This window comes from Aquila chrysaetos, chromosome 17, assembly GCF_900496995.4.
Source record: "Aquila chrysaetos chrysaetos chromosome 17, bAquChr1.4, whole genome shotgun sequence".
Classification (NCBI taxonomy): Eukaryota; Metazoa; Chordata; class Aves; order Accipitriformes; family Accipitridae; genus Aquila; species Aquila chrysaetos.
The window spans coordinates 18,415,404-18,442,078 of NC_044020.1; the positions used below are offsets into that span (position 1 = coordinate 18,415,404).

A 26,675-nucleotide genomic window follows, 5' to 3' on the forward strand; every position below is an offset into this window, starting at 1 on the left:
AAATAAAAATAAGTAGCAAACAGTATTAAACTCCTTAAGAATCATTTGTCTTCAGAAGTGTGAAGTATTCTGGTTTTTGATTATGTCATACTGTTACCAGCTTCCTTGGTCACTATGGAGACTATAAAATATATAGGCCTACATGTGTAGTGTAGAAAGCAGAGCAAAAAAATTGCTTTCGTGTTTTCTTTATACATTCTAAAAGAGCAAAGTATGGCAAAATTCCAGCTTTGAAAAGAGAACTTGTTAGGTTGCGTTTAGGATCACAGGCTTCTTAAAATCAGGCAATATCAGTGCTAGTTTTAAAAGCACAAGTATTTTTTTCCAGGTGTTTTTGGCTGCAAAGCCAGAAGCTCGATTCTCTTAATAATTATTTTTTTTGCTGCAGATGCAACCTCCTTGCATACCATATGGTGGTAATTAACAGTTTCAGACTTAGTTCTCAGTTTTCCTCTGGTTTGATTATTGGTTGGTTTGGGACAAAATTTTAATGTCACAGAAACAGAGTTTTCTGTCTGAGTTTAATTGCAGATAGGAATAATGTGCATCTCTAGATGAGGAAGGAGAAGATGAGATCTAAGATGAGCACGAAGAGATATTTTGGAAATCTCCCCAGGTACAACTTGTTTCTTCCGTTAAGTGTTTCACCGTCCCTTTGTAGAACTGAAATAGGCCTCGATTGGACCCTGGAAATGGAGAGAGACAATTTGAAAGATACAGTTGGAACGAATAGTTTCTTTTAACTGCGAAATGTTTGCGCTTTTTATGAGAGCAAGGGTAACGTTGTGTAATCTTTAAAAAAAGATAATTGCTCAGTGAGGGTAAGTCCATTGTCCAGTGACATGACTTTTCCTGTCAATCACAAAGGTGACAAGGGGGCTAGATTAAGTAAAGCTTGCCCAAGATTAACAAAGGAAGATTATTGACCTCATCCTGAAAGGGCAGAAGCCTGTTTTATCATTAAACCTTGGAAGAGGTATTTCCTCCATAGGTGGAAAGCTGTTTGGCAATACAGAGACAACTTTCTTGTAAATGAACAAGTCTTCCTGTGGATTCTAGCTTGGAACAGAAGCAGAAGAGGCGAAACGTGGGGCAGTCCTCTTTTTTGTTGCTGTTGTTGGCGGGGAAAGAAGGGCCTAGTGTTTGATTCAGCAGGATCTGTGTCCTTCTCTGCCTTTCTGAAGTGGGAAAAGCAAGAAGCAGCAGCATCAGGTGTTGGTGAGTACAATCCCAGCTCAGAGTTCGATGAAATGTTGTGCCAGCACACATTAGCAGAGCAATTCGCAATGCAAATGAACAATAGAGCCCCATCCATGAAGCAGCTGCTAACTGCATAAAACTGTTACCAGGATTAACAGTGCCAGAGGCTGGAATGTAATCAAACTTGAACAGGTGAAATTGTTGCGCAGCTGAGAGAGACTGTTCTCTGGTAAAGGAGTGTCTGTTTTCCACTGTTTTGGTGACAGAGAGGTAGGTCTTGCGTGTGGCTTGATGGACTTCATTTTGGCATGTCAGTAGTAGATATTTAGGTTCTTTAATACCACTCTTTACAGTGTTGTTGCTTTTCTCTCAGGTAACTGAAAAAAGTCATGTGAATTTGTCCTTTCAGAAAAGGAACCTACTAAATCTCACCTGTTGGGAGGGAACTTCTTTCTCAGGGGATTAATTTTAAACTGTTGCTGACATATCTTTCTTGCCATTAAGGATTTCTCTGAGTGTTTTCAGGGGGATAGTTAAACTCTCATATGTACAATCAGAGGATTTTCCTTGCTAGAAGTTTTCTAGCTTTATACAACCATTGAGACGAGTAGGTTTTATGTGGAAGTGTCCTTTCTTTTTACATGTTAAAAGTAGAAATCCAGAACTATTGAAAGTTTTTTTTCAGTTTCACTAGTAATAGCATAAGAAAGAGCAAAATAAAACAGAGGGATGTAAAGCGAAAGCATAGATAATAGCTGAGCATTTCAGGTTGTTGTTCCGAATGACAGAATGAAAAGATCATGGACAAGTGGGGCAGACAGATTCTCGAGCTGGTGTGCTAGAGGATACATGTTGAACTCTCATCAGCAGCAGTAGCTGATGTGTGTGCTCATCCGCTGGTATGGAAAGAAGAGGATTCCTCTTAGACTGCAAATCACGCAGTGGATGTGTGATTGCTACAGATCTTTTTGAATGAATAATTCACTGGTGTACTGTAATTTAGCCCACTGAGATGTGATTGCAGCTGTTCCCCTACTGTATATGTGTTTTGATTAAGTGGAGTGTATCTTAAACCCCACAAGTGTATAAATAGCCCACGTATGTGATATGCAAACACTGCATACATGTACACCTAACGAGCAGTCTAAGGAAACATTTTGTTTTGGGGATGATTACTTAGATGTGTATATTAATATATAATTTCTTACAAAAAAAAAAATCTGTGTAGAACACTTCCCTTTCCTTTTTTGTCCAGCTATGAAGTCTTCTTAACTGTGGTACTCTATAAATGCTTTTAGACAACATTGTAGTAGCAGGGCGCCTCTTTGTTATTAATGAGTTTATCATTCCAAGACCTTTACAATGTAAGAAATTACTTCTTTTGTGCCTGTTTTACAGGTAGGAAACTGAAATGCAGAAAGAAAAGTGACTTTTTCCATGGTTACATAGAACATTTGAAAGAACTAGGAATTGAGTATCCAGAGTCCTTGCTTTACCCACAAACTACTGTCTTGTCCTCTCCCCCTCACAATTCCATTTCCCCTGAAAGAGAGGCAGGGAAATTTTAGTAGTTGGGTTCCATTTGAATGCCAAGCAATTTGTGATTTTGAAAATCACCTTGTATTACTTTACGTATCATTCAATCCTTGTGTTCTTATACTTCTTCTCTTATAACAAACTTGTTTTAAACTCAGGATATATTTGTATGTATAAAAACACTTGGATGTACCCAAAATTACATGGAAACAGCAATGATGATTCCTGAAGCTTAGGCAGCTCTTGCAAGTCCTTTGTGTCTGTGACCAATGTGTGACATGCACAGAAACACAAGTGAGTGTCTTTAGGGCCCACTTTGGGATAAAACCAAGAAACTAGTTCCTGGTAAAATTAGGAACGATACTGTTCCTATACATAATTGATGGTATAGGTGAATTTAAGAACTGTAACTAAGGGTGGTATTTGGCTTATCTGTCTTCAAAGTTTGAATAAGAAAACAGCTTTCAAGATATTTCCTCTTTTGGCCTTGTCTGTAGGAAAGAATTGCCACTTGGTGATAATGGGTTTGAATGTTCTATAAAATGTGAACTGATGCTGAAGTTAACTATTTTGCTCGTCACAGTTAAAAACCAGTTTCTTCAGGTTTATATATGTGAAAAAGAATTACATTCAGCTCCAACTCATTTTTTACGTCCACTGTTAGCAACTAGTAATTTTCCAAGTGCAGAACAAAAATGGAGGGAGTTGCAAGGAAAAAAAAAAGGAGTATTTCTGTTGACTGGAGTCAGAACATTTTTTTAGGGCTTGGTCAAAAGCTCATTGACGTCAGTAGAAAGTCTCTCATTAACATCACTGGGTTTGGCTTTTGGGGCATATGATGGCCCAGATTGTAATCTCAGTTAAATCCGATTCTGTTAGGGAATTTATTCACTAGTATAACACATTCAAGCTGCTCAAAACTGTTTGCACTAAAAGTTTTCTTAACCAGAGGTAATCTTTTTGACAAAACAAAGTAGTCTGTGACAACAAACACATTCTTTACTTCAGAACTTCCCTGTTGCCTTATTCAAATTTTATTGAGATAATTTTTAGCAATTCATGTTCTATTTATGAAAAGACACATTTTTGCTGAAATATAGTGGTTTATTAAACCAGAGACACCAAAAATTACTCTAGAGAAAAATGATAAAATTGTAACACAAATCACTAAAAACAGTGTATGTGTCGCTTTCATACCCTATAAAATGAAAACAATTTAAAAATTATTAAGACTTTTTCAAGGAAGTCTGTAACTCAGATCACAAGATGATCCAGTGACTTCTTTAGAAATAGTGTTCATTAAACACCTGGAATACAAAAATGTAAGAAAATGGGATAATGAAAAAGAAAAAACAACTCTGGAGAATCTGATCAAAATAAAAACTGTTCATGTTTGCAGCATTATGTTATGCCGTATATGTACTCTGCAGCAAGCTTTGTTCGGAGACGTTGACCTAAGTTTTGCAAGGTATAGATAGCATATGTTAGCAGAGGAAAAAAAAGTGTTTCAGAGATGTGTACAGAAGGGTAGGGTATTAAAGAGACATAAAAGGGGAAAGGAATATATGCAGAGAACATTGCTTTATGTAGGAGGCGGTGTGGAAGAGAAGGCTCTCACATTAATGAAGGCAAGTTTGAAGATGCTGGAACCAGTTTTGGTTTCCATTAAAATTAATGAGTAGACCTCTGTGGACTCTCACATGAGGAGAATTGTGTGTATGTGCCAGGGAGTCACAGAGTTTTGCCATTGTGCTGCCAGTGAAAGTCATTAGGACCACCTTTGTGAAAAATACTGTCTCTACAAGAAATGAAGGTATGAGATGGAAGAGGAGAATAGAAAGAGAATTAGAAAACAGAAAACAGTTGCTTCATCCTTTATAGATGGGAGAACTGCTTGAACTGCAAGTTAGTCATATGGCAAAGAGCATTTAATATTTGGTTACTATTTCATTTCTTACAACTAGCCATCAAGGCATTAAGTACTTTATCAAGTCAGGAAATTAATGGTCCTTGTAAAAATTGAAGATTTTTTCGAAAGAAAGCTGTAAAAGAACAAACAATTAAAGGTAATCGATACCATTGTTATTGGGAAACCTGTGAGTACAACACTTCTTCTCAATTAGGGAAAAACTGTATTTTATGTTTCTCTCTTGCAAGCTGATCTTTGTTCACTTCAGCCTGTAATCTTGGTTTATGCTTTATGGATAGGCTTTGTTCTGGGTGCTTTTGAAGCATTGCATGCCTTTTTAAAGGTTTCAACAGAAGAACAAACAGCAATGAACTCAAAGAACAAAGGATTGTTCTTTCTTTCCATCTTTATTTTTTTGTTCTTTAAGAAAAGAAAGAAATGTTTCATCTCAGTTTTCTCCCCTTTCAGGAAGTTGATGGCAATAAAGTGATGTCTTCATTTGCCCCGCACAACTCATCTACCTCACCCTTGAAGGCAGAAGAAGGTGGGCGTCAGAGTGGAGAATCATTGTCCAGCACAGCCCTGGGAACCCCTGAAAGGCGCAAAGGGAGCCTAGCGGATGTTGTAGACACCCTTAAGCAAAGAAAAATGGAAGAGCTCATCAAAAATGAGCCAGAAGGTAAGGCCTGGGAAACGGGCCAAAATTTTCTGTTTTGTTTTCTTTTCTCCAGATTCTTTGGATATGTATACTTTTTAATCTTCCCATTTTCTGCTCCATTTGCTTTTTGTTGCTAGCATAATTGAAGTAAAGAACTCATAGTTCTTATCTACATTAGAGATAAGTTTCAGCAATATCCCATTATAGCTAACATTTTTAGCTTTTCGCAAATGAGAGCCTTTGTCTGACGTAACAGTCTTTTTGACACAGTTGCAATAGACACAGCAACATCCTCAACATGGGTACAACGAGCACTGTAATTTTAACAGCCTGGGGGTCATTTACACCACTACTCTCCCCCTCCCCCGCTTCTAGAGCAAAAAGCAGTGTTATCAGCAATGTCAATGTTTTTGTGAAATTGTCTAGTAGGCATGTCATTATTTGAAAGGTAAGATGTTAAATTTGGAAGTCATGAAAGCTTTTGTCTGGATCATGTCCTATCATGTCATCCTCTCTTTATCTGTAGTGCAGGTACTATGCAAACAGACACAGTACTGGGTTTCTCTGCTTTATGTCTGGCCAGCAAGTTTCAACCTTGGCATATAGGTATCATCTCTGGAGAATCAGTTTGGTTTTGAGAGTGTATGTCCAGTCGATGACAATGTCACTCGTGCTCTGTGGGCTGAGACTAAGACCAAACATCTCACTTCTGAGAAGCCACTGAACAGCTTTCCTTTAAGTAAGATTTTCAGTTCCTGCCTATTTGGGGCAGAGTCAAACCCCTGACTGGATGAAGAAGGTCTCACTGTGTTCTCCATAGGTATCCAGCATGCATATTTACAGCTAGATTTCCAGGGGACTGTGGGCCAGTTGGTGTTGTGTGAACATACTGAGCCTTATTCCCTAATGCACAGGAGTAAGACTTCATTTTCATTTACACCCACCTACCCTGTTGTAGAAGTCTATTTCAAATGTTTAAAAGCATGGCCCTCAGAGCCCATCTCAGTGTTGAAGCATGAATTGATAACACCTACAAGAAAATTTTAGGACAACCTGCATACTGGAATGAAAATACGGATGCAAACACAGCCACACTGTCACATACATGAACATGACAGGATTGTAAATTAGTCTTCTCTTCTTGACTGGAGCACACAGTAAGGGTCTGCTGGGAAACAAATTCTTTGTCTAAGCATCTTTTTGAATATTACATATAATCATAGCATTTCATTTTGCATTTACGTTGACTTAATGGTCAGTGCCGTGACCTACCTTGTGCCTTTGAATGGAAAAGATCTTTCCTGTGTGTGGTATGAGGTCGGGGGGGAAGGAGACCAGAGTTCTCTATACGAGAGAGGAAAGAACAGTGGGTTCTGAGCAACGTATAAATACTCTGTTGAGTATGAGGTTGTACAAGCTGTACAGACTCCATTAAGGAAAGGCCACAGACAGACATGAGAACGGTTACAGAGCCTGTGCATTATCTCAGCTCTACTAAAATGAAAATATACAGTACAAACAAAAGATCTACAGCTTTGTGAAGAGATTGGGAGAGAAAGGAGGGGGAGCAACTGAATGTTGGGCTTTGCAAATGCATGCAACAGAAAATCTTTTCTTCCCTCTAGCCATTGTTCTATTGTCTTTCAAAGGCCATTAAAATGAACAGCAGGTTGTGATGAAAATTTCATTAAGCCCTAGTTAAGTCATTATGAGGGTGCCATATTCATGTCTGCTTACTCCCTGTCCAGGAAAAAATGAATAGGAAAGGATTGGGGTTTTTTTTCCCTTTCTCCTTAAAAGCGAACTAACAAAAGTTCAGAAGTTAGAAGAGAATGGGAAATGGGACATGAAACAAAAGGAGGCCAGAGAGGTGAGCTGGCTAGGAAGAAAATTAGACTTGCATAAGAGCATTGAAAGGTGGTGAGGGACAAATACATCATTTTGACAAGTCTCCCTCCCTCTCCCCTTCAGCCAACATGATTGTTTTTAGAGTGGCTAATTAAAAAAAAAATATATTTCTGGGTGCAGATGTTAAGACTGTTCTTAGACATCTTCCACAAATATGGTCTCTTTCCCTAAAAGAAGTAAGTACTACTGCAAGCACAGTGTCTTCTGTGTTTGAACTCCAGCAGAAAATTTACTTATTGTGATGTCTTCTTCATGTAGTGCTAAATTAAAGTTGTCAGTCATTGCTGGTTGCTAGTCAGGTAATTAGAATATTAACCAATTTCCCCATGAGTAAGATAAGTTACAGGTGGGAATCTTTGGTAGTACATGTAGGTAACAATTCAACAATGTATGATTACTGTGTGTTTCAGTAATAACTTTTAGTCTTGCTGGTTTGTGGGGCTTTGTAGGAGAAGACCAAGAATCTTGGTTAAGCTTTGCTGCATTATGTCAACAGCAATACTATAATACTTTATTTCTCTTAGGGAAGAAAGGGAAACATTTGCACCAGTAGCTGAGGTTTAATTAAATGAATTTCCTGTGAATTTTTTGAAGACCAGATATGAGCCAGATTCCCTTTTCTCTATGTACTCATAAGTTTATATATTATTTAACTTGTACAATGGGCTATGTTGGCTCTGTTTTTATTGTTTGAAATTGTCTTCTGAATTACTGTGGGAAATGTGCTTTTGAAGCATTCTTTCAAACGGCCTGTTTCTTCAAAACGGGGAAAAAGAGAAGGGCTGGGTAAACAACTTTAGGTCGCGATCCAAACCTCATATCAGTCAGGGAAAGGACCTTTCTTTTCTTAAATCAGTTTTGAGGACAAGTGAGATATCCCAAAATACTGATAACAGGTCTGACTGTTTTTAAGAATCTTTGTTGATATATAAGGTAAATGGTTTTCTTATGTTCATTAGAAAATAAGAGTTTCTACTTAGTGAATTTTGTCAGTAAAGGACAAGAATTTTTACAGTGTTACAAAACATACTGCTCAGAGTGCACAAATGCACACGTGTATGTATGCATATATGTAAGCACATACATGTACCCACACATGAGCTAACAAGGGAAGCATCACTGTTCATTAAATGTTTTCCATGTTGATTTATTGTATATATGCCTTTGGTTAATGTCCCCTGTAGGAAGCCATGCTACCTACTCATTCTTAAGAACTTTCCAAAAGCTTGTCACTTCCTTTTCCTCCTTGCATATGTGTATGGTTTTGGTTTTTGTAGGGGTTTATGCTTAGCTCTAAAGCCCCATGCTCTCCCCCCCCCTTGCCATTTTACTCTTGCTGTATGAAAGTATGTGACTGACAATGAGTCATGCTGACAGAGACATGGAGTGTTTCAGTGAATCTAAAACTTGTGGAATTTTACTCATTGCTAATACAGTGCTCATTTTTCTTCCTTCAAATTCTGCAGAAAATCCTTATATGCAGCTTTAGCATTAGGCCCCCAAAGGCATAAACCTATTACTGAAGTCACACAATGTTATTTTACATGAAACATTCTGTCCTTTCTAACTTGAACTTCAGAAGAGGAGTCAGTCCCCTTTTATTCCTGCTATACAATAATGAAGATAATGGAGTGGGTTTGGAGAAGCCTTATATACTGTGACAGACCTCAAGCCCTTGCCCTGAGGGTCGTCTGCCGACCATAGGATTCCTTTTGCAGCTAAAATCATTAGGCGAATGAGATACAGGCATGTTTTTCTTCTGTTTTCTTAAGGCATCAGAGGATGGCAGAGACTCTCTGTCTGTCTATTCTCTTCATTTGTAGAAATGAAATGGAAATCTCTTTGAAGTCACTGAGCTTGACACAAGTTCATGAAAGCAAAGACCAAAGCAGCCACTTAGCTTTTTCTTGCACTATTAATTGGATTGGATTGCTGTATTTTAATTTATGGTCTGGGCTTGTGGAAAATTAAATCTCTTGAAATCTGTGTAGCCTTTCCTCTAAATGTATGGCTTGGCTTCTGGAAAAAATATAGGCAAGCAAGTAAATTCTCTCCTATTTTTAGAATAAGCCAGAGTACTCACCAGCTCTTTACACCTCCTAATTAAGAATCAATCTTCTTTTTCCATTGTGGCAGTATATGTTTGTAATAGGTTATATATCTGTTTATCTTTAAAACTTCCATACTGTATCTTCTGAGGCCAGATCTATGTTATTGTACAGAATTTATAGGAATTCTGGATAAAAGGGATCATATGGGTATCTACCTGACCACAGAGACTGCGCACATGAGCGTGTGCACATGTGGGTATACTCATTCATCTGCATGGCTCATTCTTCTATAACAAGGACCTCTGAAACTCAATTCTGTTTGGCTGTTTAAATGAATACTTTGAATTTTATAGAAATGCGTGTACACAGATATACATACATATAAAGTGCATATATTAGATATAGATATTTAGACATAAATATGTATAACCATGCACACACAAGAATTGAGTATATATAGCGTTCAGTATTGTTCCTACTTCAGAATTTCGTTCTGCTAGTCCTTAGGTCTTCTGAGCAGGAACAATTAATCTCAAGTGTTTAGTAAGCAGGTAATACATATGTTTGCAGGGCTTTAACAGGTAATGTGAATACTAGAGCCTCATGTATTATAGTATGCTGCAATACTGTAATTACTTTGTCGGAAAGAAAGGGATGAGAAAGGCCTCTGGGGCATGATTTTTGTCTTCTGAACATCCCCCAAAGGCTATTTGTGTTTGATGTTTAAGTTTACATTATAAATCACAACACCTGTTCTTGTGGTAATTTAAATGGCTGTTGTTTAAGCAGTTCTGTAGTCTATAAAAGTGAACCGTATTGAATTCAGGCTCCCTAGATGAAATAAGATCCCAGAATATCTCCTAATATTATCAAACTCTTAATCAACGTATCTTGTAAAGAAATCAAGAGGTCTCCCTCTTCTTAAGCCATAAATTCCAAAGCAGACCATTAATGGGCACAAGAAGGGAGGCCTTTGAAATGCAAACTCTTGTTTTTAAATCACATTTGATGAGATGGGAAGAAATAAAGTGAACAGATTTGGGAAAAGCCTAAGGATACTCTAATTGGTTGAGGTTTGAATTTCTTTTATTTGGTTCTTCACTGTCCGTTTGACTAAGTATGTGGTGAAGAGGCTTTGTAACGCTGTTCTACTGAAGGACAAAAAAGTATACTTTGCAGTTGAGTACGTTTGCGTTTTGTTCGTTTACTCCTGCTGCTGTGGAAGGATGCTTCAAGTGTGTTGTGGTTCCATGTTCCTCTATGCAGTCTGTCACCAGAAAATGTGTCTTTTCTTGTGGAGCAAGTGAGCATCAAACTTCTGTACACTTCTTTCAAAGACCCTGCCATATGGAAATGTGCATTCATATACTGCTGATAAAAATAAAAAATAATTAAAAAAAAATTAAAAGATGAAGTTTATGAAGTAGGCCTATGTGAAGAGAAGGCACTGTTAAATGCTGTGGTGGCTTAAACTTTTATTAACAAGTGCTTTAACTCTAGAACAGAGGTAGCCTAGTTTGAAGCCCTGCCAGCTCTTACTTGCTCAGAGTGAAGTTTATTCATTTGTCACCTTCAGTTTTTAAGTGTTTTCCTTCCTAATAGTTTAACCTGATAGTCATGGTTTATTTCAATGGATGTTTTCAAAATTTGCTTAGATTCCCTTCCAAGTCTCTCTTGCTTACATCCTCAAAGGTTTGTAGCTTTTGGATTTTTCTTTTCTCTTTTGATAAAGGCATCTGAGGTGCTGATACAGCATCTTAAATATAGAAGAAAGCATTATGGTCAAGTGAGATTCAGGAAACTTGTGCTTTTGGAGAGAAGATGCAGTCCTTCTCCCCCTCCCTGTTTTAGAATGAAAGTCTTCTCTGATGGATCACCATAATTAAAATTTCTTTCCAGGGTAGACTCCTTAATATTGGTTCACTCCTTAATATTGAACAAGCAGCAGCCAAACCAAAATGCTTGATCTCTCATCTCCCATCTTTTACTGTGCAGCATATAAGTGGTTCACCAAGACCAAAATAATTATCTGGGCTCCTGTCTACCCCTAATTCCTGAGGTAGCCAGACTCAATAGCCATGGTTCATTTCAATAGGGATTTTCAAAACTTGCTGCCACCCTTACCCCCAGATCATTTTGATGTGCCTGTTGCCCCCAATGTATTCCAGCTACGTCAGTTTGCAGTCTGCCTTCATTTTTTGCACACCCCCCACCCCCCCCCCCCCTGTTTTTTTGGTTTTTTGTTTTTTTAATATTTCCCCCTCCCCTGGAAAAGCCATTAGCTTTCTGAGTTTCATTTCAGTCCTTGGATTACTCCTGGAGAAACCTCTGACCCAGACTGGTAATATACAAATATACATGAGGGAGTGTGCCAGCTCTTTCTGTATGCTTATGTGCCGCAGCTTTTGGGGATGTCATTTATTCAAGAGTGAAGAGCGAGCCACCTGTTTCTCAGGCCTCTTGTCCCTCATATTAAAGGTTCAAGCCCTTGCTGAATAGTAACATCTTAATCTGGGCAACATACACAACATTTAGCTGAAACCTATTTGTCAAGCTAGCGGGGTTTGTGGGATTTTTTTTTTTCCCTCTCTCTTACCCCCGAGGCGCTTGTCACGACCGTGCATATTAAAATTAATCAGACCTCCCAGGCTTGTGTGACTGTGTGGTTTAACATGAAGAAGTGGATATCAAGCATTTGCCCTAATTAAATAGGCCTGCTTGGTTTTGTTCTAGTGGATACTTGGTGTTTTTTTTAATAAGAGCTGCTTATGGAGGAGGCACGGCCAGCTCTAGAGTTAGTGGAGAGCTCACTTCAAAGTTTTCCCCACCACCTGCGCCCAGGATGCTGAGACCTGAAGGGCTCCCCGCGTTCTTTCTTAACAGCACAATTTGCGGGAAGTAAGTGGAGGGGGAAGGGGAAAATACGGCCAAATGAGGGAGAGCGCGATCAGGGAAGGAGAGGCGAGATGCTGGGACGAGCATGTGGATTGGCTTTTTGAAGTTGATTAAGATGACCTATCATCCTGTCTGATTAGCTTTAGATCTCAGTCTGTGCCATGAGCTATTCACAAGGCTGTCTTGTGTCTTCTGTTTACCAGAAGCAAGGGAAAGCCTCTAGTATGGCAAGGAGCAACATTTGCAGCAACTCCCACTTGCTTGTTTAGCTGATGAAGTAGCCTTGTAAAAACACTCTGAAGTTTGAAGCTGTTGCTTACTTTTATTAGTTATGTGTCTGTTTAACGTTGATATTTTTAAAGTGGTTTGAACATTGCCAGTTTTACACAACTTTATGCATCTCCTGCATTGTAAATAAGCTGTACTGGGAAGATAGAACTCCTTTCATCATCTTTTCTTCTCGTACAGTTTAATTGTATTGTGGTTTCTGCATCACCTCAGGAGAAAACATGCTTTATGTGTGCGATTTCTATACTGTCACTTATAAATTCAAAAAGCGCTCAAAACAGAGTAAAGGAGAGTTGGGGCAGGGACGACACCCTAAAACCTGTTAAATAGTAATTAAGGACTGATACCATTCAGCAATTCAACAAGTTAATTTTAGCCAAAGATAGTAGAAAATTTGGAACGGTCAACATTTTTAGACAAAATGTTTCATTGGAAATGATATTTTTTGTTTTTAGATGTTTAAGATGATTAATCTGAAAGAGAAATGAAAACATTTCAATTAGGATTAAATAAAACATTTTGGGTCAGGTGGAAACAGCTTTTCCCCTGACTTGGTTTGGCAGCTGAAATGAAAAAATTCAAACTAGTCAAATGAAAATGAGTTTCAAATCCTGGAGAGGTTTTGGGAGTGTTTTTGTATCTGATGACCTGAGGAGGACAAATGAGCAGTTGTTATAAAGACACTTAAATGTATCTGAATGTTATGCACTGTAGTTTTGAGGGTAAACTAATATTTTAGTCAGAAAAGCTTTCAGAATTTTATTTCCTCCAAATGTGCAAATTTCTGTGTCTTCTGAAGCCTCCGTCAGAAAAGTTTTGCAGCACCTGGGGCATTTTATTTTGAAACAGATTTTGGAAGTTTATCATACTTCATATGTTAGACATACTTGGCATGTCTTTGCAGCAGAAACCTATGAGTCTATTCTAGAGGGCCTAGAAATCTGCAGTCATTACACCCCCAGAATTTTATTTTGCTTTCTATTAAAATTCTTGCAATCCAGTACGCAGGCAAAAAGCAAAGCTTTATTTATCGGTTTCCGTAACAGTTTGAATCGCTGAAGTAAAACCCAGCAGGTAGGATGATACACCCTTGATTTAAAAATTTATTGCATGTCCATGCACTAACTCGTTGCCATCTTTCTCTCTTGAAGTAGTAGTATTATTCCTATTTTATTTTTTATTTCAAACCTTGGCACAACCCAAATGTAAAGAACCATATTGACACTGCCAAGCATCTGTCTGGTGCTTGACAGCATCATAGAAACCCTTCCACTCTTTCATCTGGGTTGCTATTGGTTATTTAACAACACAATGTAAACGGTGCAGTGTGGGTGTATATGAAATGGAAGGAAAGGTTGAGGTGGGGGGGAAGGAGCCCTGTACAAGTAAATACATCTTTCATCATATCTTTTGTTTGGTCTGTTTGCTGTGTGCTATTCAGTAGTCAATAGAAGTTGTTTGACGGTTCTGCAAAAGGGTAAGAAACCTTTTCGTAAACTTTTATTCTCCTGCATTTGTCTTAGTCCAGAAAGTTTTCTGCTTTTGTTTTTCTTGCCTTGCTTTGTTGTCACCTGTCTGTTGTTGAAGGGTTTTTGTCGTTGCTGTTTAGCTGATGTGACGTAAGTTGATACTTATGAAACGCTCTTTATTGAGCAGTGATCTTGTACAGGTGAAGTGGACATTTAGAGAGCTTATGAAAGGTTTACTGTGGTAGTCTTTGGGGTAATAGAGTTCTTTAAAGCTTGTGTTTTAATTTATTTATTTAGCCGGGGGATGAAAGTGAAAAGTGAATGAAGAGAAAAATCAGTCTGTGCTTTCTGCTGAAGAATGCCCTGTTAGCACTTGTGTGACTCGGTAAGGCTTTCTGAGATGTTTAGCCTTGATTTAATTCGTATTTAAGATCTCTCCTCCCAGCACATTAATATAATGCCAATGTAGAATGCATTGCATGGTGTAATTACTGAAGAGAGCAGTAGTTGGGAAAACAGACGGTAATTGAACACATGGCTGTTTATTACAACAGGACAGTGCTCCTACGCTGGTATTTAGGGCATTAATAGGGAAGAATTGATTTGTTGTTTTAAGATGAATTCAATCACTGTTGCTTAGGCCTTTGTTTGTTCAGGCCGAGTTATGCTTTGTTTGTGTTATGTGCCCAAGAGGTTTACACACCACAGCGTGGCATTAGTCATGCAGAGGCCTTGGGAGCAGAGAGCCATTTAAATGAACAAAGGACATTTTTCTTTTTGGCTCTGTTTATCTTCCTCTAGTTTTGTTACCCTCTAATCTATCTCCATCTCTCTCTCCCTCTTTCTCCCCGCTCCTTTCCGCCCCAAACATTTTTGATCAATGCAGAGGTCCTCCTGCTTTCCTCCTTCCCCCTCCTCTTTATTCACCCTCCTGAAGACAAATGGAGCTCTGACTGACGGGTGGCAACGCGCGGTTGTGGCACGGTGTAAATAGGAGCGGTTGCTCCCAAGTTTGTGCAAGGAAGAATTGGGGTTGGGGGCTGCGGGGAAGAGGAACGTTCAGCTTGGAGGAAAATTATTAATTTCAAAGCGAACAGAGCGGGAGTGAGATGTACCACTGCACGTCTCAACTCTGGTGGTTTTGGGAGAGGGAAGGCGTGCACCTTTCGTGGCTCCTGCTGGCTTGCACTCCGCTTGGGCCCTGTGCAGGCCACATCCTGGGATTTAATGAGGCTTCTGCCCTCTTCTCCTTTTTACTGATGCAAGTCGGAGGGAGGAAGAGAGAACCATGTGACTGACGTTGAATTCCTGGTCTCCCCGTTGTGAGCGGTGTGGTTTATATTTTAGGCTCATTGTGCTTGAGAGGCATCTCGTCTTGATTTATTTCTGAGTGTGGGAGAGTTAATAGACACTTCAGAACTATGTGGGCCAAATTCTGCTCTCAGATGTAAGTTCACAACTCCCGCTGAATACACAAGAGCTTTAAGAAGGCAACATTTGACCCAATACAGGATTTGTAAAGAACCCAACGTCACTTGTGTTTTTTATCCCTATACAGACAGGGATTAGGCCTGTTCCTAGAAAGAGCGTTATTAAGAGAACTGAAAGGTAACAACAACAACAAAGTCTGTGCAGTCATTAATTGCTAGAAACTTATATTTCCTAGATGGTGAGGTACTTGTATCTAAGTAATGAAGTGCATGATGAATGAGCACGCAGGCTTGCCTTTTGGAGGTATAGAAAGTACTAGCTTATACAGCGCAAGGAAGGAGAACCACAAATGTGTGACATGAAGATCCAGCTTCTTCCTGTCAGGGAGAAATAGCAATTTAGCGCACATGTTCGTACACTGCAAAATGCAGGGAAGGATATGAACCTCAGTTGTTCATCTGAGCCTTTTAGCCATCATTAATTAAATTATTGAATCTCTGAACAAATAATAGAAGCACAGGATGACAGCTAGAAGAGGATCTGAAGTCCAGCAGTGTTTTTATCCGTGCCTGCAATCATAGGCCATTGGTTGTGTATGGGACATGCTACTTGGCATTACTTATAAATCTTTTCCAAATATCTAGGAAGTGTAGTTGCAAAGGCCCAGCCCCTATACCCAAGGGGAAGTTTCCTTCCCACCTCAAAAAACCCCAAGCAGTTATTGTATTGTACTGCCAATAAGCAAGAATGATCATGGCTAAAGATTTATACAGCCCCGAAGTTACAACTTCTGTCCAAGTGCTTTATCAGAAAGGGAAGTGTCTCTCCTGACTTGGAAGTGGTTATCCAAGTGTCCTGTTTTTCCAGTACAGTTTGGAATGTTGCATAAATTTTGTACTGTAGATTAGCCCACACAATCTCAAGGTAAATAGTCTAGAGACAAAGATCACATGGAAGAAGAAAGCCTCTCAGTTTTGTATGCATTCTTGATCTTTTTTTGCTAAACTTTTTTTTTTCCTTGTCTGTTTTGCCCGCAACACATATCCCATTTCAGTAACTGAGCGTCTTATCTCCCACAGAGTCAGGCACGGGGGGGGGGGGGGGGGGGGGGGGGGGGAGAAGAGGCAAAAAAGTCAACAACTAACCAAAAAAAATGGTTTCGACTGCAGTCATTACTGTGTATTCACTACATCCTGTAAGAGCACTGTCTTGTTGCAAAGTGTAAAGCACGTTAATGTGTTTTTGCTGGGATGTATATATAATAGACTTAAATAAAGCAGTGTATTTCCAAATAGTTCCCTTTCCTTGTATGTGAAATTAATATATGAAGATGAAACTAGAGGACAGCAGGCTTTCGCTAATGATTTTCAGCTGCAACAATTCTGGATTCCACACTGAGCTCATGTACAGCCTTAATCAGCAATGCTGTTTAACTAAATATGGAGACATTTCACTGAAGATTATTTTATTTTAAGTCTTTTTTTATGCATTTCCTCTTGCTGTGTCATCTAATTGATTCACAGCTCCTGTGAAGCATTGGGGTATGGGACGCATATCCAGGCAAAATGCATTCTTCCTTTACAAGTTTGGCCAAGTCAATCCTATCTGAGTTCAGAGGAATTAAGAAGCTGTCATTGGGAATCATTCTGTAACTAACCATAAAATTATTAGATGAATAATACACATGATGTAGGGGTTTAGGCTGTAACCTGTTCTTCCTGCTGAAAAAAAAAATGCAGTCCTTTTGAGATTATCATGTTTCACATTACCATTTTTATCAGTATTTTATTGCTAGCCAGGTTACTGAATGGGGGAACACAGAACCCAGTGGATGTTACATGGTACGCGTGACCCAATATTTTAAAGTAATGGGGCCCACAAAAGACAAAAAGACAACATAATTAGTGGTGATTTCTTACATTGTGAGCCTGAAAAATTTTCCCAGTGTTTCTAATGTAAACTCTTTGTTGGTTGGTTTTGTCCTGCCATTATGCCTTAAATATAGCATGGAGCCATTAAATTGCTAGAGAGAGTGAGTTCAGCTGCTAGTTCCATTTCATCCTTGGTTTCTCACGTGTCATTGTTTACAATTGATGTGCTTATATTGGACATTACAAGTGTTCACCAGAAATCAGTCTAAATCTACCAACCACCACACTCCTAAGTATTTTCAGGAGCAAATGAGATGCAGTGTATGGCCATTTTTTAACTCATCTGCTTCAGCTCTTTTGGTAGACAGGTCCCTGTAGACATAAAGACACGTGAAAAAGCATCAAGAGGAGAGGAATGAAGACGCCTTCTGCACTTGCATAAACAGTCACCATTGTGGGAAAATGAAATGGGGAGACAATTTTTGTAAGCTTCTCAGTATAACTCTTTAAGAGAGGTTAAAAGATGTGGTGTGGTATTCTTCAGACCTTCTCTTCTTCCTTAGGTTGCACCTTTGCAATCTGATTGATCTCGGGGTAGTGAAAATACTAGTGGGGATTTGTTTGTTTGATTGGTTTACTTTTTTTGCAAAATCTTGTTCCTACTAGAAGAGGGCATTGGGATTGTTTAGGCAATCCCAGGTAGCTTTCCTCCCGGGCTGAATGCATTCCATAAAGCTGTCAGTTCTTTAGCTTAATACTGGGTCTTAGTGTATTAATTCAAGGCTTTCAGTGATCTAGGACACAACATGTGCCAGGAGTAGGAACTAAAATTAGAGGCAGACTTTTGGCTGTGAGAGCTGCTTGAGGCTACTTGGGGTGAAAGAGGAGGGAAGAGGCGTGACGTCAGTCACAGCCCAAGGACTGCAAGATGTCCAAAACATCCCCTCAGATACAGGTTTTTCTGCAACGCACTGCAGTGAATGACCCTTCCTTTTTTGTCTCATCCCACTCACTGATACAGCACTTGGTGATTCGTTTCACACACCAACTCCTTATCAAAAGCTCTCGTAGTTCACTTGTTGTAACAAAGCCCAGTTCTTGGTATACTGGGATTGTGATTTTTTTTTCCCCCCCTCTAAAAGAGGAATGAAAACTTAAATAGTAGCTAATCTTTTATAACATGCACCTAAAAAAAAGTGAAAACATTGTGAAACAAAGTGAAATCCTTACGAAGGATTCGAAGTTTTCATTCATAGAAAACAGCTCTTGATGCTGTAACATAATGGTAGAAAAAAGATCAGGCAAAATAGGGCTGAGCGACAGGAAAATTGCTTCTTCTTCCTTCACTTCAGTGAATATATTTTATTCTGTAAAATTTTATGCTCTTGGCTGTATGCAAGAATAATTTCCCTGTAATTTTTTTTTATATATCATAATTCTGTTAAGGACTATGAATGAGGAATAATTAGGCATTATTGTTTGGTTATGTAGATACTCTTGTGATCCCTTCTTGTTTACTTCATTTAAACTGCCGATACTGTTTTTGCCATGTAGAAATAATGACTGTGTTACTTCATGAATATGAGATTACAGGGACAATGTTTTAAATTGCTGTAACACTTGTTCCTCCTGTGTGATCTTTTCAGGCCATCTGAAACATATTCTTTCTTCGTGAAGAGATAAATACTCAGAAACACAAGTGCATAGACATTTACTCTTTACTAAAAGATCTTCAGTCTTTACCTTATCCTGGCTTGTCTCTTTCTAGTAAAGTCATAGGGCTGCACTTTGGCACTGCTGTAGGAGTCACATAGCTAAGAGGGGGTCCTGGTCTAAATAAGATACATAGAGGCCATTCTGCAATACAAGAGTTTTGCCTTATATTCAAACATAGAAAGATTTGTAAGTCTTTATTGTTAGGGGAGAAAACCTCCTCTGAAATCTGTACTGTGTAAACTCTGATATTTTGCTCCTATTCATGTACAGCACTTTCTTTGATGACTGTTGGAGTTCTGATCTCACAGGGAGAGGAGAATATTGGAGTTAAGATTTCTTGAACAGGGCTTAGGGGATAATATTGTGTTTAGTTTGTTTCACTAGATGCAAGCTAATCAGAGAATAATTAACAGTCGAAATGCCAAGGTCCTTACTCATGTAAAGGATCTGGTATTGAAGTCCTCAGTAAAGTAACACCGAATTCAATGAGACTTTAAACTGAACAAATGCTTCAGGATTTGTCCCCAGCTATTTTCTCCCTGTCAGTTTTTAATGAGCATCCCATAAAAGTGTTCAACAATTGTACTGACTTTGATTTTTCAAGGTTTTGGAGAAAATTGCTTTCTCAGGTTGTGAAAAAAAAAAATGTTGAAATAAAAAAAAGCACATTTTTCCATCGTGATGTCTAACATCCTGTAAGCAGAGTCAAAGACTGTCTCACCTCATGCTTTCTGATAGGCAGTATGTTAAGGACGTTATAAAGAATATTGTATAGAAGTTGCCGGGAGGAAGAATTACAGCTGATAGATGGAGGTGTTTTAGACCTCATCTTAAGTTCTTGGGATTGAGATAAAATTTAGCTAGAGAGGTAGTTACAGATGCTGGTACTTTGTTTGTTTTATAAATGAAAGGGGAGAAAACGCCATTGTTAAGATCACCATACAGAGCCTGGTGTTTAAATGCCATGATTTTGTGTCAGAAGCAGCAGCTAGTGTATCTGGATTCATCCTTTGCCTTGCTTTCCTCGGTTGTCACTGAGAGCTCCCAGGCTGAGACAGATGGCTGCTGGTTTAGTTGTGTGCGTGGGAGACAGGAACTTCCACATGTGATTTTTTACCATTTGGTAGTAATTAGTTTGTTGTATAAATTAACATTAACTGAACCATTCTTCAGGCATTGTTTGTAATTATCTTCTTTGAGCCTCTGAGTTGTGTAAAGAAATAAAAAGCGGGGAAGAAACTGCTTCTTATTTTGTACAGGGAAAGGACTCTGTCATTAAGCAGAACAGAGCAGCAATTATCATCGCATGCCCAATAGACTGAAAACTTCGAAAAAAAAACCTGTAAAAAGCAAGAAATTGTTTTTTCTGTGAATATTAATGGAAATTAATGATTTGGAAGTGCAGATAGATTTTTTTTTTTTTTTTTTTTAAATTTGTAAGAATGAAGTATGAATACAAGCAATGGTGATCGTGCCTTCCTGACATCATCATCATCATTGTTACTGCTACTACAGCTACCACTGCTGCTACTTTATTTGATGTGTGTTCATAAGGAGTAGAGGGTTTCTTCATTTTTTTAAAGTACATGTTGTCTCAATTTTATTCCAATTTTTTTTTTCCCATCTTTGAAATACTTCCTGATTTTTTTTTGTGGTAGACAGTAAGGATCTTGTGTCTGCGTATCGGGCAATGAACTGTCGTTAGTGCTGGTTTTCTCCGGGGATTTCTGTCACTTCCAGCAACCAGCCAAATTGGAATTGTCAGGAGAACAGCCTCTCACATGTTCCTTGGCACTTCTGTTTCCAGACTTGGCCAGAATCCAGACATGCAGAGGTTCGTGGATGTGAAAAATAACAGGGAAAATGCCCTCTGGCATTAGCCCCGTATTTTAGTAACGTATTGGGAATCTCTAGGTTCATTTGCTGGAAAAGTTCAATGTTTCAGCAAGTAAGAAAGTTTTATATTTCATTAGACTGAAGTTCTTCCCTTTCCTACCCAGGAGTAGGTGAGAACTGGTGTCAGTGTCCGTCTTTTAGTATAGCTCTCCTGCCCTGGATACAAAGCTGGCAAGATGGGCAACACAGCACCGTGCAGTAAATCCTCTCGCGTATAAGCTAGGTTGCAGTAGTAAAACTCAGGTACGGTCCCTCACAAGGCACCTCACAGCTTCATTAAAATTAATTTCGTATCCGAAATGTACCCTCTAGAGAAAGGTTCATATGACTTGAGTTTTAAAGTGTCTTGGCAGTTTCTTGTGAAACAAAATGAAGACAGTTTTAGACCCAGACTTGAACTTGTCTAGGTAGATTGGTGCTGATTGTGGTTTTACCTAAATCCATTGATACAGGGCCCACACCTGAGAGGTGTGTTTGGGTCATCTTTCTCCTGTCAGAATTGCCATTAATATTTACATTTGTCCAGATAAATAGTTTTACCTGGACAATAAATGCTAAAAGAGGACTCGAAATTCTGAAGTGAGTAAATATAGATGCAGCTTAGTTAAGTATTGTTCTCTTTTTCTTGGCATGGCGAATTAGCCTGTATGAAGCTCCATGCTGTTTGGGGAAGAGGAAGGTGGGAGGAAGCGTGTGGGAGCTTTAGTGGCTGGAAACGCAAAGAGAGTACGAGCTGAATACGCTGAAACCTGCAGCAAAGAGAAAGCTACTGTGGATGGTTTTCCTTCTCTCTTTTTTTTCTGGCAAGGGTTAATGCTGTAACCGAGAATATCTGTGATTCTCCAGCTTTTCATATCAATGAATCAAACATTTTCTGAACCATTCTATTGAACACTTTTTTTTCTTTTTTCAACTACGAAAACTGAAGGTGCCAAACATGCTTTGATATTGATGTGACAGTGCGGTGGATGGGCTTGCAGTTAGCTGAAGTGAGCACGTGAGCTTTTCAGTTCACCTTCATCCTGCTGAAGGGTTGTGGAACAAGAAGGAAGAGCTGAACACAGCCTTTTGTTGTATGAAGTATACAGCTGCAGCATCATCGTACCAACTGTAGGGCTATTTTTTTCATCCCTGGAGGAATACAAGGAGGAAAGATTGGTCCTGTGGCTAAAAGCACAGAGCAGAGTCAGAAAATACAATTTCTTCTGGTTTTTGTTTTGTGAGGGTTTTTTTCATAAATTTTCCACATGAACTTCATTCTCTGTGTCCAATTTCTGCATTTTTAAAGCATGGTTGATGATAGTAACTGTGTACTTCTTCACAGTGGTGAAATACAATTACTGCTTGGGAGATGCAGCCTGACAAGTGGTCCTACTTACAAGAAAGGACTAGACATAGGTCTGAGGAAACAACCTGGCTGGAAATATGTGTCTGTTACAACTCAGCCCCATTTGTCTGCCTAACCAGAAATGAGATTGCAGGTTGAGTTTGGAAGCCTTTGGCCTGAATTCAGTAGCTTCCTCACAGGCAGAGCTCACTTTTGCCTCAATGGGATTTCTGCAAGCGGAGCAGCTGCTGCGTTGGGCCTGTAGGGTTGTTGTGCAACGTGAAGTTGGCACTGTAGCTTTGTGCGGTAGTTACACTACTAGGAAAAGATTTGGTTTCCATACCTCCTCCTAGATTCTCCTTTCCTAGACCAGACAAATCGTGTTGAATCCCTTGGTGCTCTTACCTGGAGCACGGGCTGTGCTGGGACATCAAGCTGGGGTCCTCCTGGCTTGCAGTCCTCATGGCGCAGGACCCGGCGCACATGCGGGAGTAGAGGATCGCAACCGTAGAGGCAAACGTAAAATCATCCCCTCCTTGCCTGCCACAGAAGACAATTTCTTGCTGTTTCACACGCTTTTCCTCACATGCCTTGTAGAATTTATTTATTTATTTTACGGACATGCGAGTTACAAGCTTTGGCATGGCAAGAAGGTGAGGAATTTTTTGTTTTGTTTTTAGTTTGGGGAAGAGGCGGGTGGGAGGGAGTGTGTGGGAGCTTCAGTGACTCGGAGCTCAAAGAGAATGCATTAATTAACCCAGGATTGCTGGGATGCAGCAGTGAGAAACTGCAGCTTTAAAATCCAGTGATCTTTATCCATTGTTGGGTTTGGGTCAAAGACCTTGGATAAGAGAAGGGGGAAGAAGGGTGAGAAGGAGGGTGGGCACAATGGGAACCAGATGTTTCAAGCTGACGGGGGTTGGCCTCTCTGTTATTGTGTGACAAGCCACCGATCTCCCCCGCGCACCCAGCCTTCAAAAGTATGTCATTCTTCCCTGAAGTCCTTCTGTCCTCTGCAGAGGGAGGGGAAGAAAAAAGGAGGGGGAGGCACACACGCGCGTGCACATACATACACGCACACATACATGCACGCATACGTGCTCACACAGACAGCCCTGGCTCTGCTTTTTTCCTTTGGCCTACCTTGTCGAATGGCCCTGGAAGACTAAACAGGTGTTATCTACTTTTGATTTCAGTGCATTTAAATTAATCCTGTCAGCTCAGCTGTTAAAACAACTGTCATCTCCAGCTGTTAGTAATTTTCGACTGGGCACTTTTACAGGTTGCCAAGTTCTGAGCCTGCATTGTGAATCTCTCGCTCCCTTTCTCTCAAAGCGCTATAGTAACAATTTGTATTTTTTTTAAAGGGGACTTGCATTGCACTGTTTTTATATCAAGCCCTGTTTATTATATATTGAAATAATAATATCACAAAACCCAACATCATCATGCCAGACTTTGGAATAAAGAACTAAACCATGTGTGGAGTGCAGTGCATATCAATCTTCTGTGGGTTTGTTGCAGCCTCTCTGTGCATTTTAAATTTGAATGAGAGATGAATCAACCTGAGGGTTTGGGAGGGAGGAAGAGGGGGGGCTCTAAATTTTTATTGCCAAAAATAAAGCCTCCTTTTTAGAAGCACTGGTCTCTTTTTTCCTTTCCCTCAATGTACATTTAATTTTCATAACTAGTTTTAACAGGAGGTACCTTGTAATGAAACTACTTAAAACACCTTTCAATTGTTAGATTAATAAGATACACATGGTAGCCTTAAGAATTGTAGGGGGGGGGGAATCATAAATTGGATACATGTTATTGATTTCAGTAGACACTCTCTAATGTGACTTATTCCTATGTGGTCAGGATCTATAGTCCATTACCAGTGCTTCAGAGTCAGATAGCACTTGTGGATTACACAGATCTGAATCCTGACAAGGAAGGCTTTCTGCGCCTTTAAGGTTTCCACTCGTTACAGTTGTCTGGCCAGATTTTCAACTGGTGTAGAACTGAGGCTGCTCCCTTGACTTACGTTGCAAGCCATCCTTAAAACACTGGAAAGGATTATTCAGGCATTCTTTTGCATGTTCCTAGGAAAAGGATGTACTTAAAAAGTAGCTATAGGTAATCATTTTCTCAGCAGACCACAGGTGATTTTAAGTGTCAGGTAGCCAAATAAAAGGGATGCTTTAAAAAAATCATGTTTTGTATTGTCTGTCTCCTACATAAATAAAGGCACTGTTTCTGTATCTTGTAGTAAAATAAAGACTTCAAATTTGAAACCTTATTTCTTAAGTTTTTCATTATCTTTTAGTTTTGAATTTCTTCAAGAAGAGTCTGTTAAAATAGGAAATACTCCCCAAATAATACCAGTATAATTCTTCTCCTTTCACTCTTCATTCTTACGCTTGGATGAAGAATTTTACTATTTAAGAAAAGAAAAGAAGCCAAAAACTTTAGTAATTATATGAAAGATAAAAAGGAAATGTCAGATGCTGAAGTGCCATGTAATTCATCAGGGCAGGTGCTGATCTCATTGCCACCTTTAAAATGTATCTCTGCTTTTTGGCATGTTCAGCTTGTAATACAGAATTGCAGCTATCTGAGCAGTATCCTAAATTCCAGTACAGTTGTGGCTGTTTTTGAAGGCCCCCATATTAATGTCTTCCTAGAGGAGTTTTGAATTCTTTATGAATAACTGTATTCATATGCATCAGTCTTCAGGTGAGCCATCATTATTATCTTTCTTCTCAAATAGTGCTACCATTTAAGTAAGAGATGAAGCAACTTCCTCAAATTTCCCATATATTAGTAAACAATTGTAGTATTTTTCAGTTAAATGTGAAACGATTACTGAAGGTCCCATTTAGTATTAAAATCTGGAATACTAGTTATGAAGTATGCATCTGTGCACATGAGGCCGTGGATATGTAGGACCAAATTACATACGTATTTACATACATACACGCAACTACTATTGCTACTAGCAGGAGCTGTCATTGCTTATCTTGAATTCTGCTGTGTCTGTCATACTGCATAGATAAATATTGGAGCTACAGTGGTATACCAGACACGTTTTAGTAGAGAGTTTAACGTGATTTCCTTAATGTAAGAATTTAATCAATAATATAATAATTTAAAACTCTGATTTCACAGAAGCTGCTACTGGGCAGGAATGTCATTAGATCAAAGCAAGTACTTCCTACAAAATACTGCTTTTTTGAAAAACAAAGTGAAGTGACCGAAAATTCAAATAAAGAAAATATACACTATGATGGAAACCTTTTTCTACGCAAAATCCAAGCATTTTATTTTAGGGAGATTGAAGACTTCACACTCCAATGCAGTTTCATTTGGTCATTTATAGTGTATGTGATACTTCACTGTTTAAACCTGCATCAATCCCTGCTGGAAGATGCATTGTCAGATGTTTCTTGGTTACAAGGATTTATCAATGTAGGTTTAGTTTCTGCTTTGCAAGATGCCCCTAGCTTGAAAAAAAACCTGAACTTTGAAGCCAGACATGCTTATGGTTCCTGAGGCGGGCTGCTGCTTCCTTACTCCTTCCATCTCCACATCTCGTCCCTACCACCTTTTGCACCAGAACCGACATTTGACTCATGGCTTCTGCAACAAGCTGTCACCGTCTCCTTGGTGCCAAATACCATTGAAGGTACGGCATTTCTTAAAATTAGATGGTGGTTAACTTAATGTTGCAAAGGCTAATTTACGCATATTTTTCTTGTTGTCTTTTCTGTTTTGCAAGTTCTTTTCCTTGTAGACACATAGCTTGAATCTCCTTTGGCATGACACCATTGTAAAAGACAGGTAATTCTAGTGACATCAGTAAAATGGAAGTAAGTGAGACTGAGTCAGAGCCCAGTGTCTTCAATATACAAAACGCGTGTCTACTTTGCTTACTCAAATGAAAAGGTACTTCCAAACCCTTGAGGGTTTTGTGCAACTTGAAAGGTTCCATTAATCTTATCTTTATGTAGTAAAACCTTGTCAATTCACACTAATGATTCTGGGAGTTAACAGGTAAGCACATTTTTCAGCTGGCTTCCCCTTGGGTGAGGGACTGAACCTAAACTCTTGACCCTACACATCTAAATTTAGGGGTATTCAAAATCTGAATTTTGCAACTCGAGTCAATATTTAAATTTCTCTGACGTTGCATTTAGTAGTTTTGGCCAACTGATTTATGTTTGACAATCCAAAGGTGTAAGAGATATCTGCATATGCTATTATCTCTTAGAAGATAGACAGAGCACACATACGAAGGGTGGGGGCTGTGGAATGCTCTAGCTTGGCTGAGGAGTCTGCAGGCACACAAATATTTGTGCTGCTGAATTAATAAAACCTGTCCCTGTCGTCTAAGGGACTAAGGAGGCCCTTTAGTGGCCCAGAACTCAAGGGACCTGTGATACTTACAAGAGCGCTTGTCCATCCATTTGTTTCTTTCTTGTATGACTGGAGTAAGTAGAGGAAGATTCACCTGAAGTCTGTTTTTTGAGAGGAGA

At 39.1% G+C, this 26,675-nt stretch overlaps 1 protein-coding gene across 12 annotated transcripts in view; it reads left to right on the forward strand.

Annotated features, from left to right (window-relative positions):
• The window catches only part of SOX5 (SRY-box transcription factor 5), a 648,107-nt gene that overhangs the window by 419,130 nt on the left and 202,302 nt on the right, over positions 1–26,675 (forward strand). For 10 of the 12 annotated variants that reach the window (XM_030040646.2, XM_030040647.2, XM_030040640.2 and 7 more), the window contains one exon: positions 5,114–5,324. In XM_030040646.2, the coding sequence (XP_029896506.1) occupies positions 5,114–5,324 (211 nt within the window). Of the gene's footprint in view, positions 1–966; positions 1,219–1,304; positions 1,471–5,113; positions 5,325–26,675 lie in introns of those variants that run through there. The other 2 variants (XM_030040652.2, XM_030040653.2) reach the window with 2 other exon arrangements.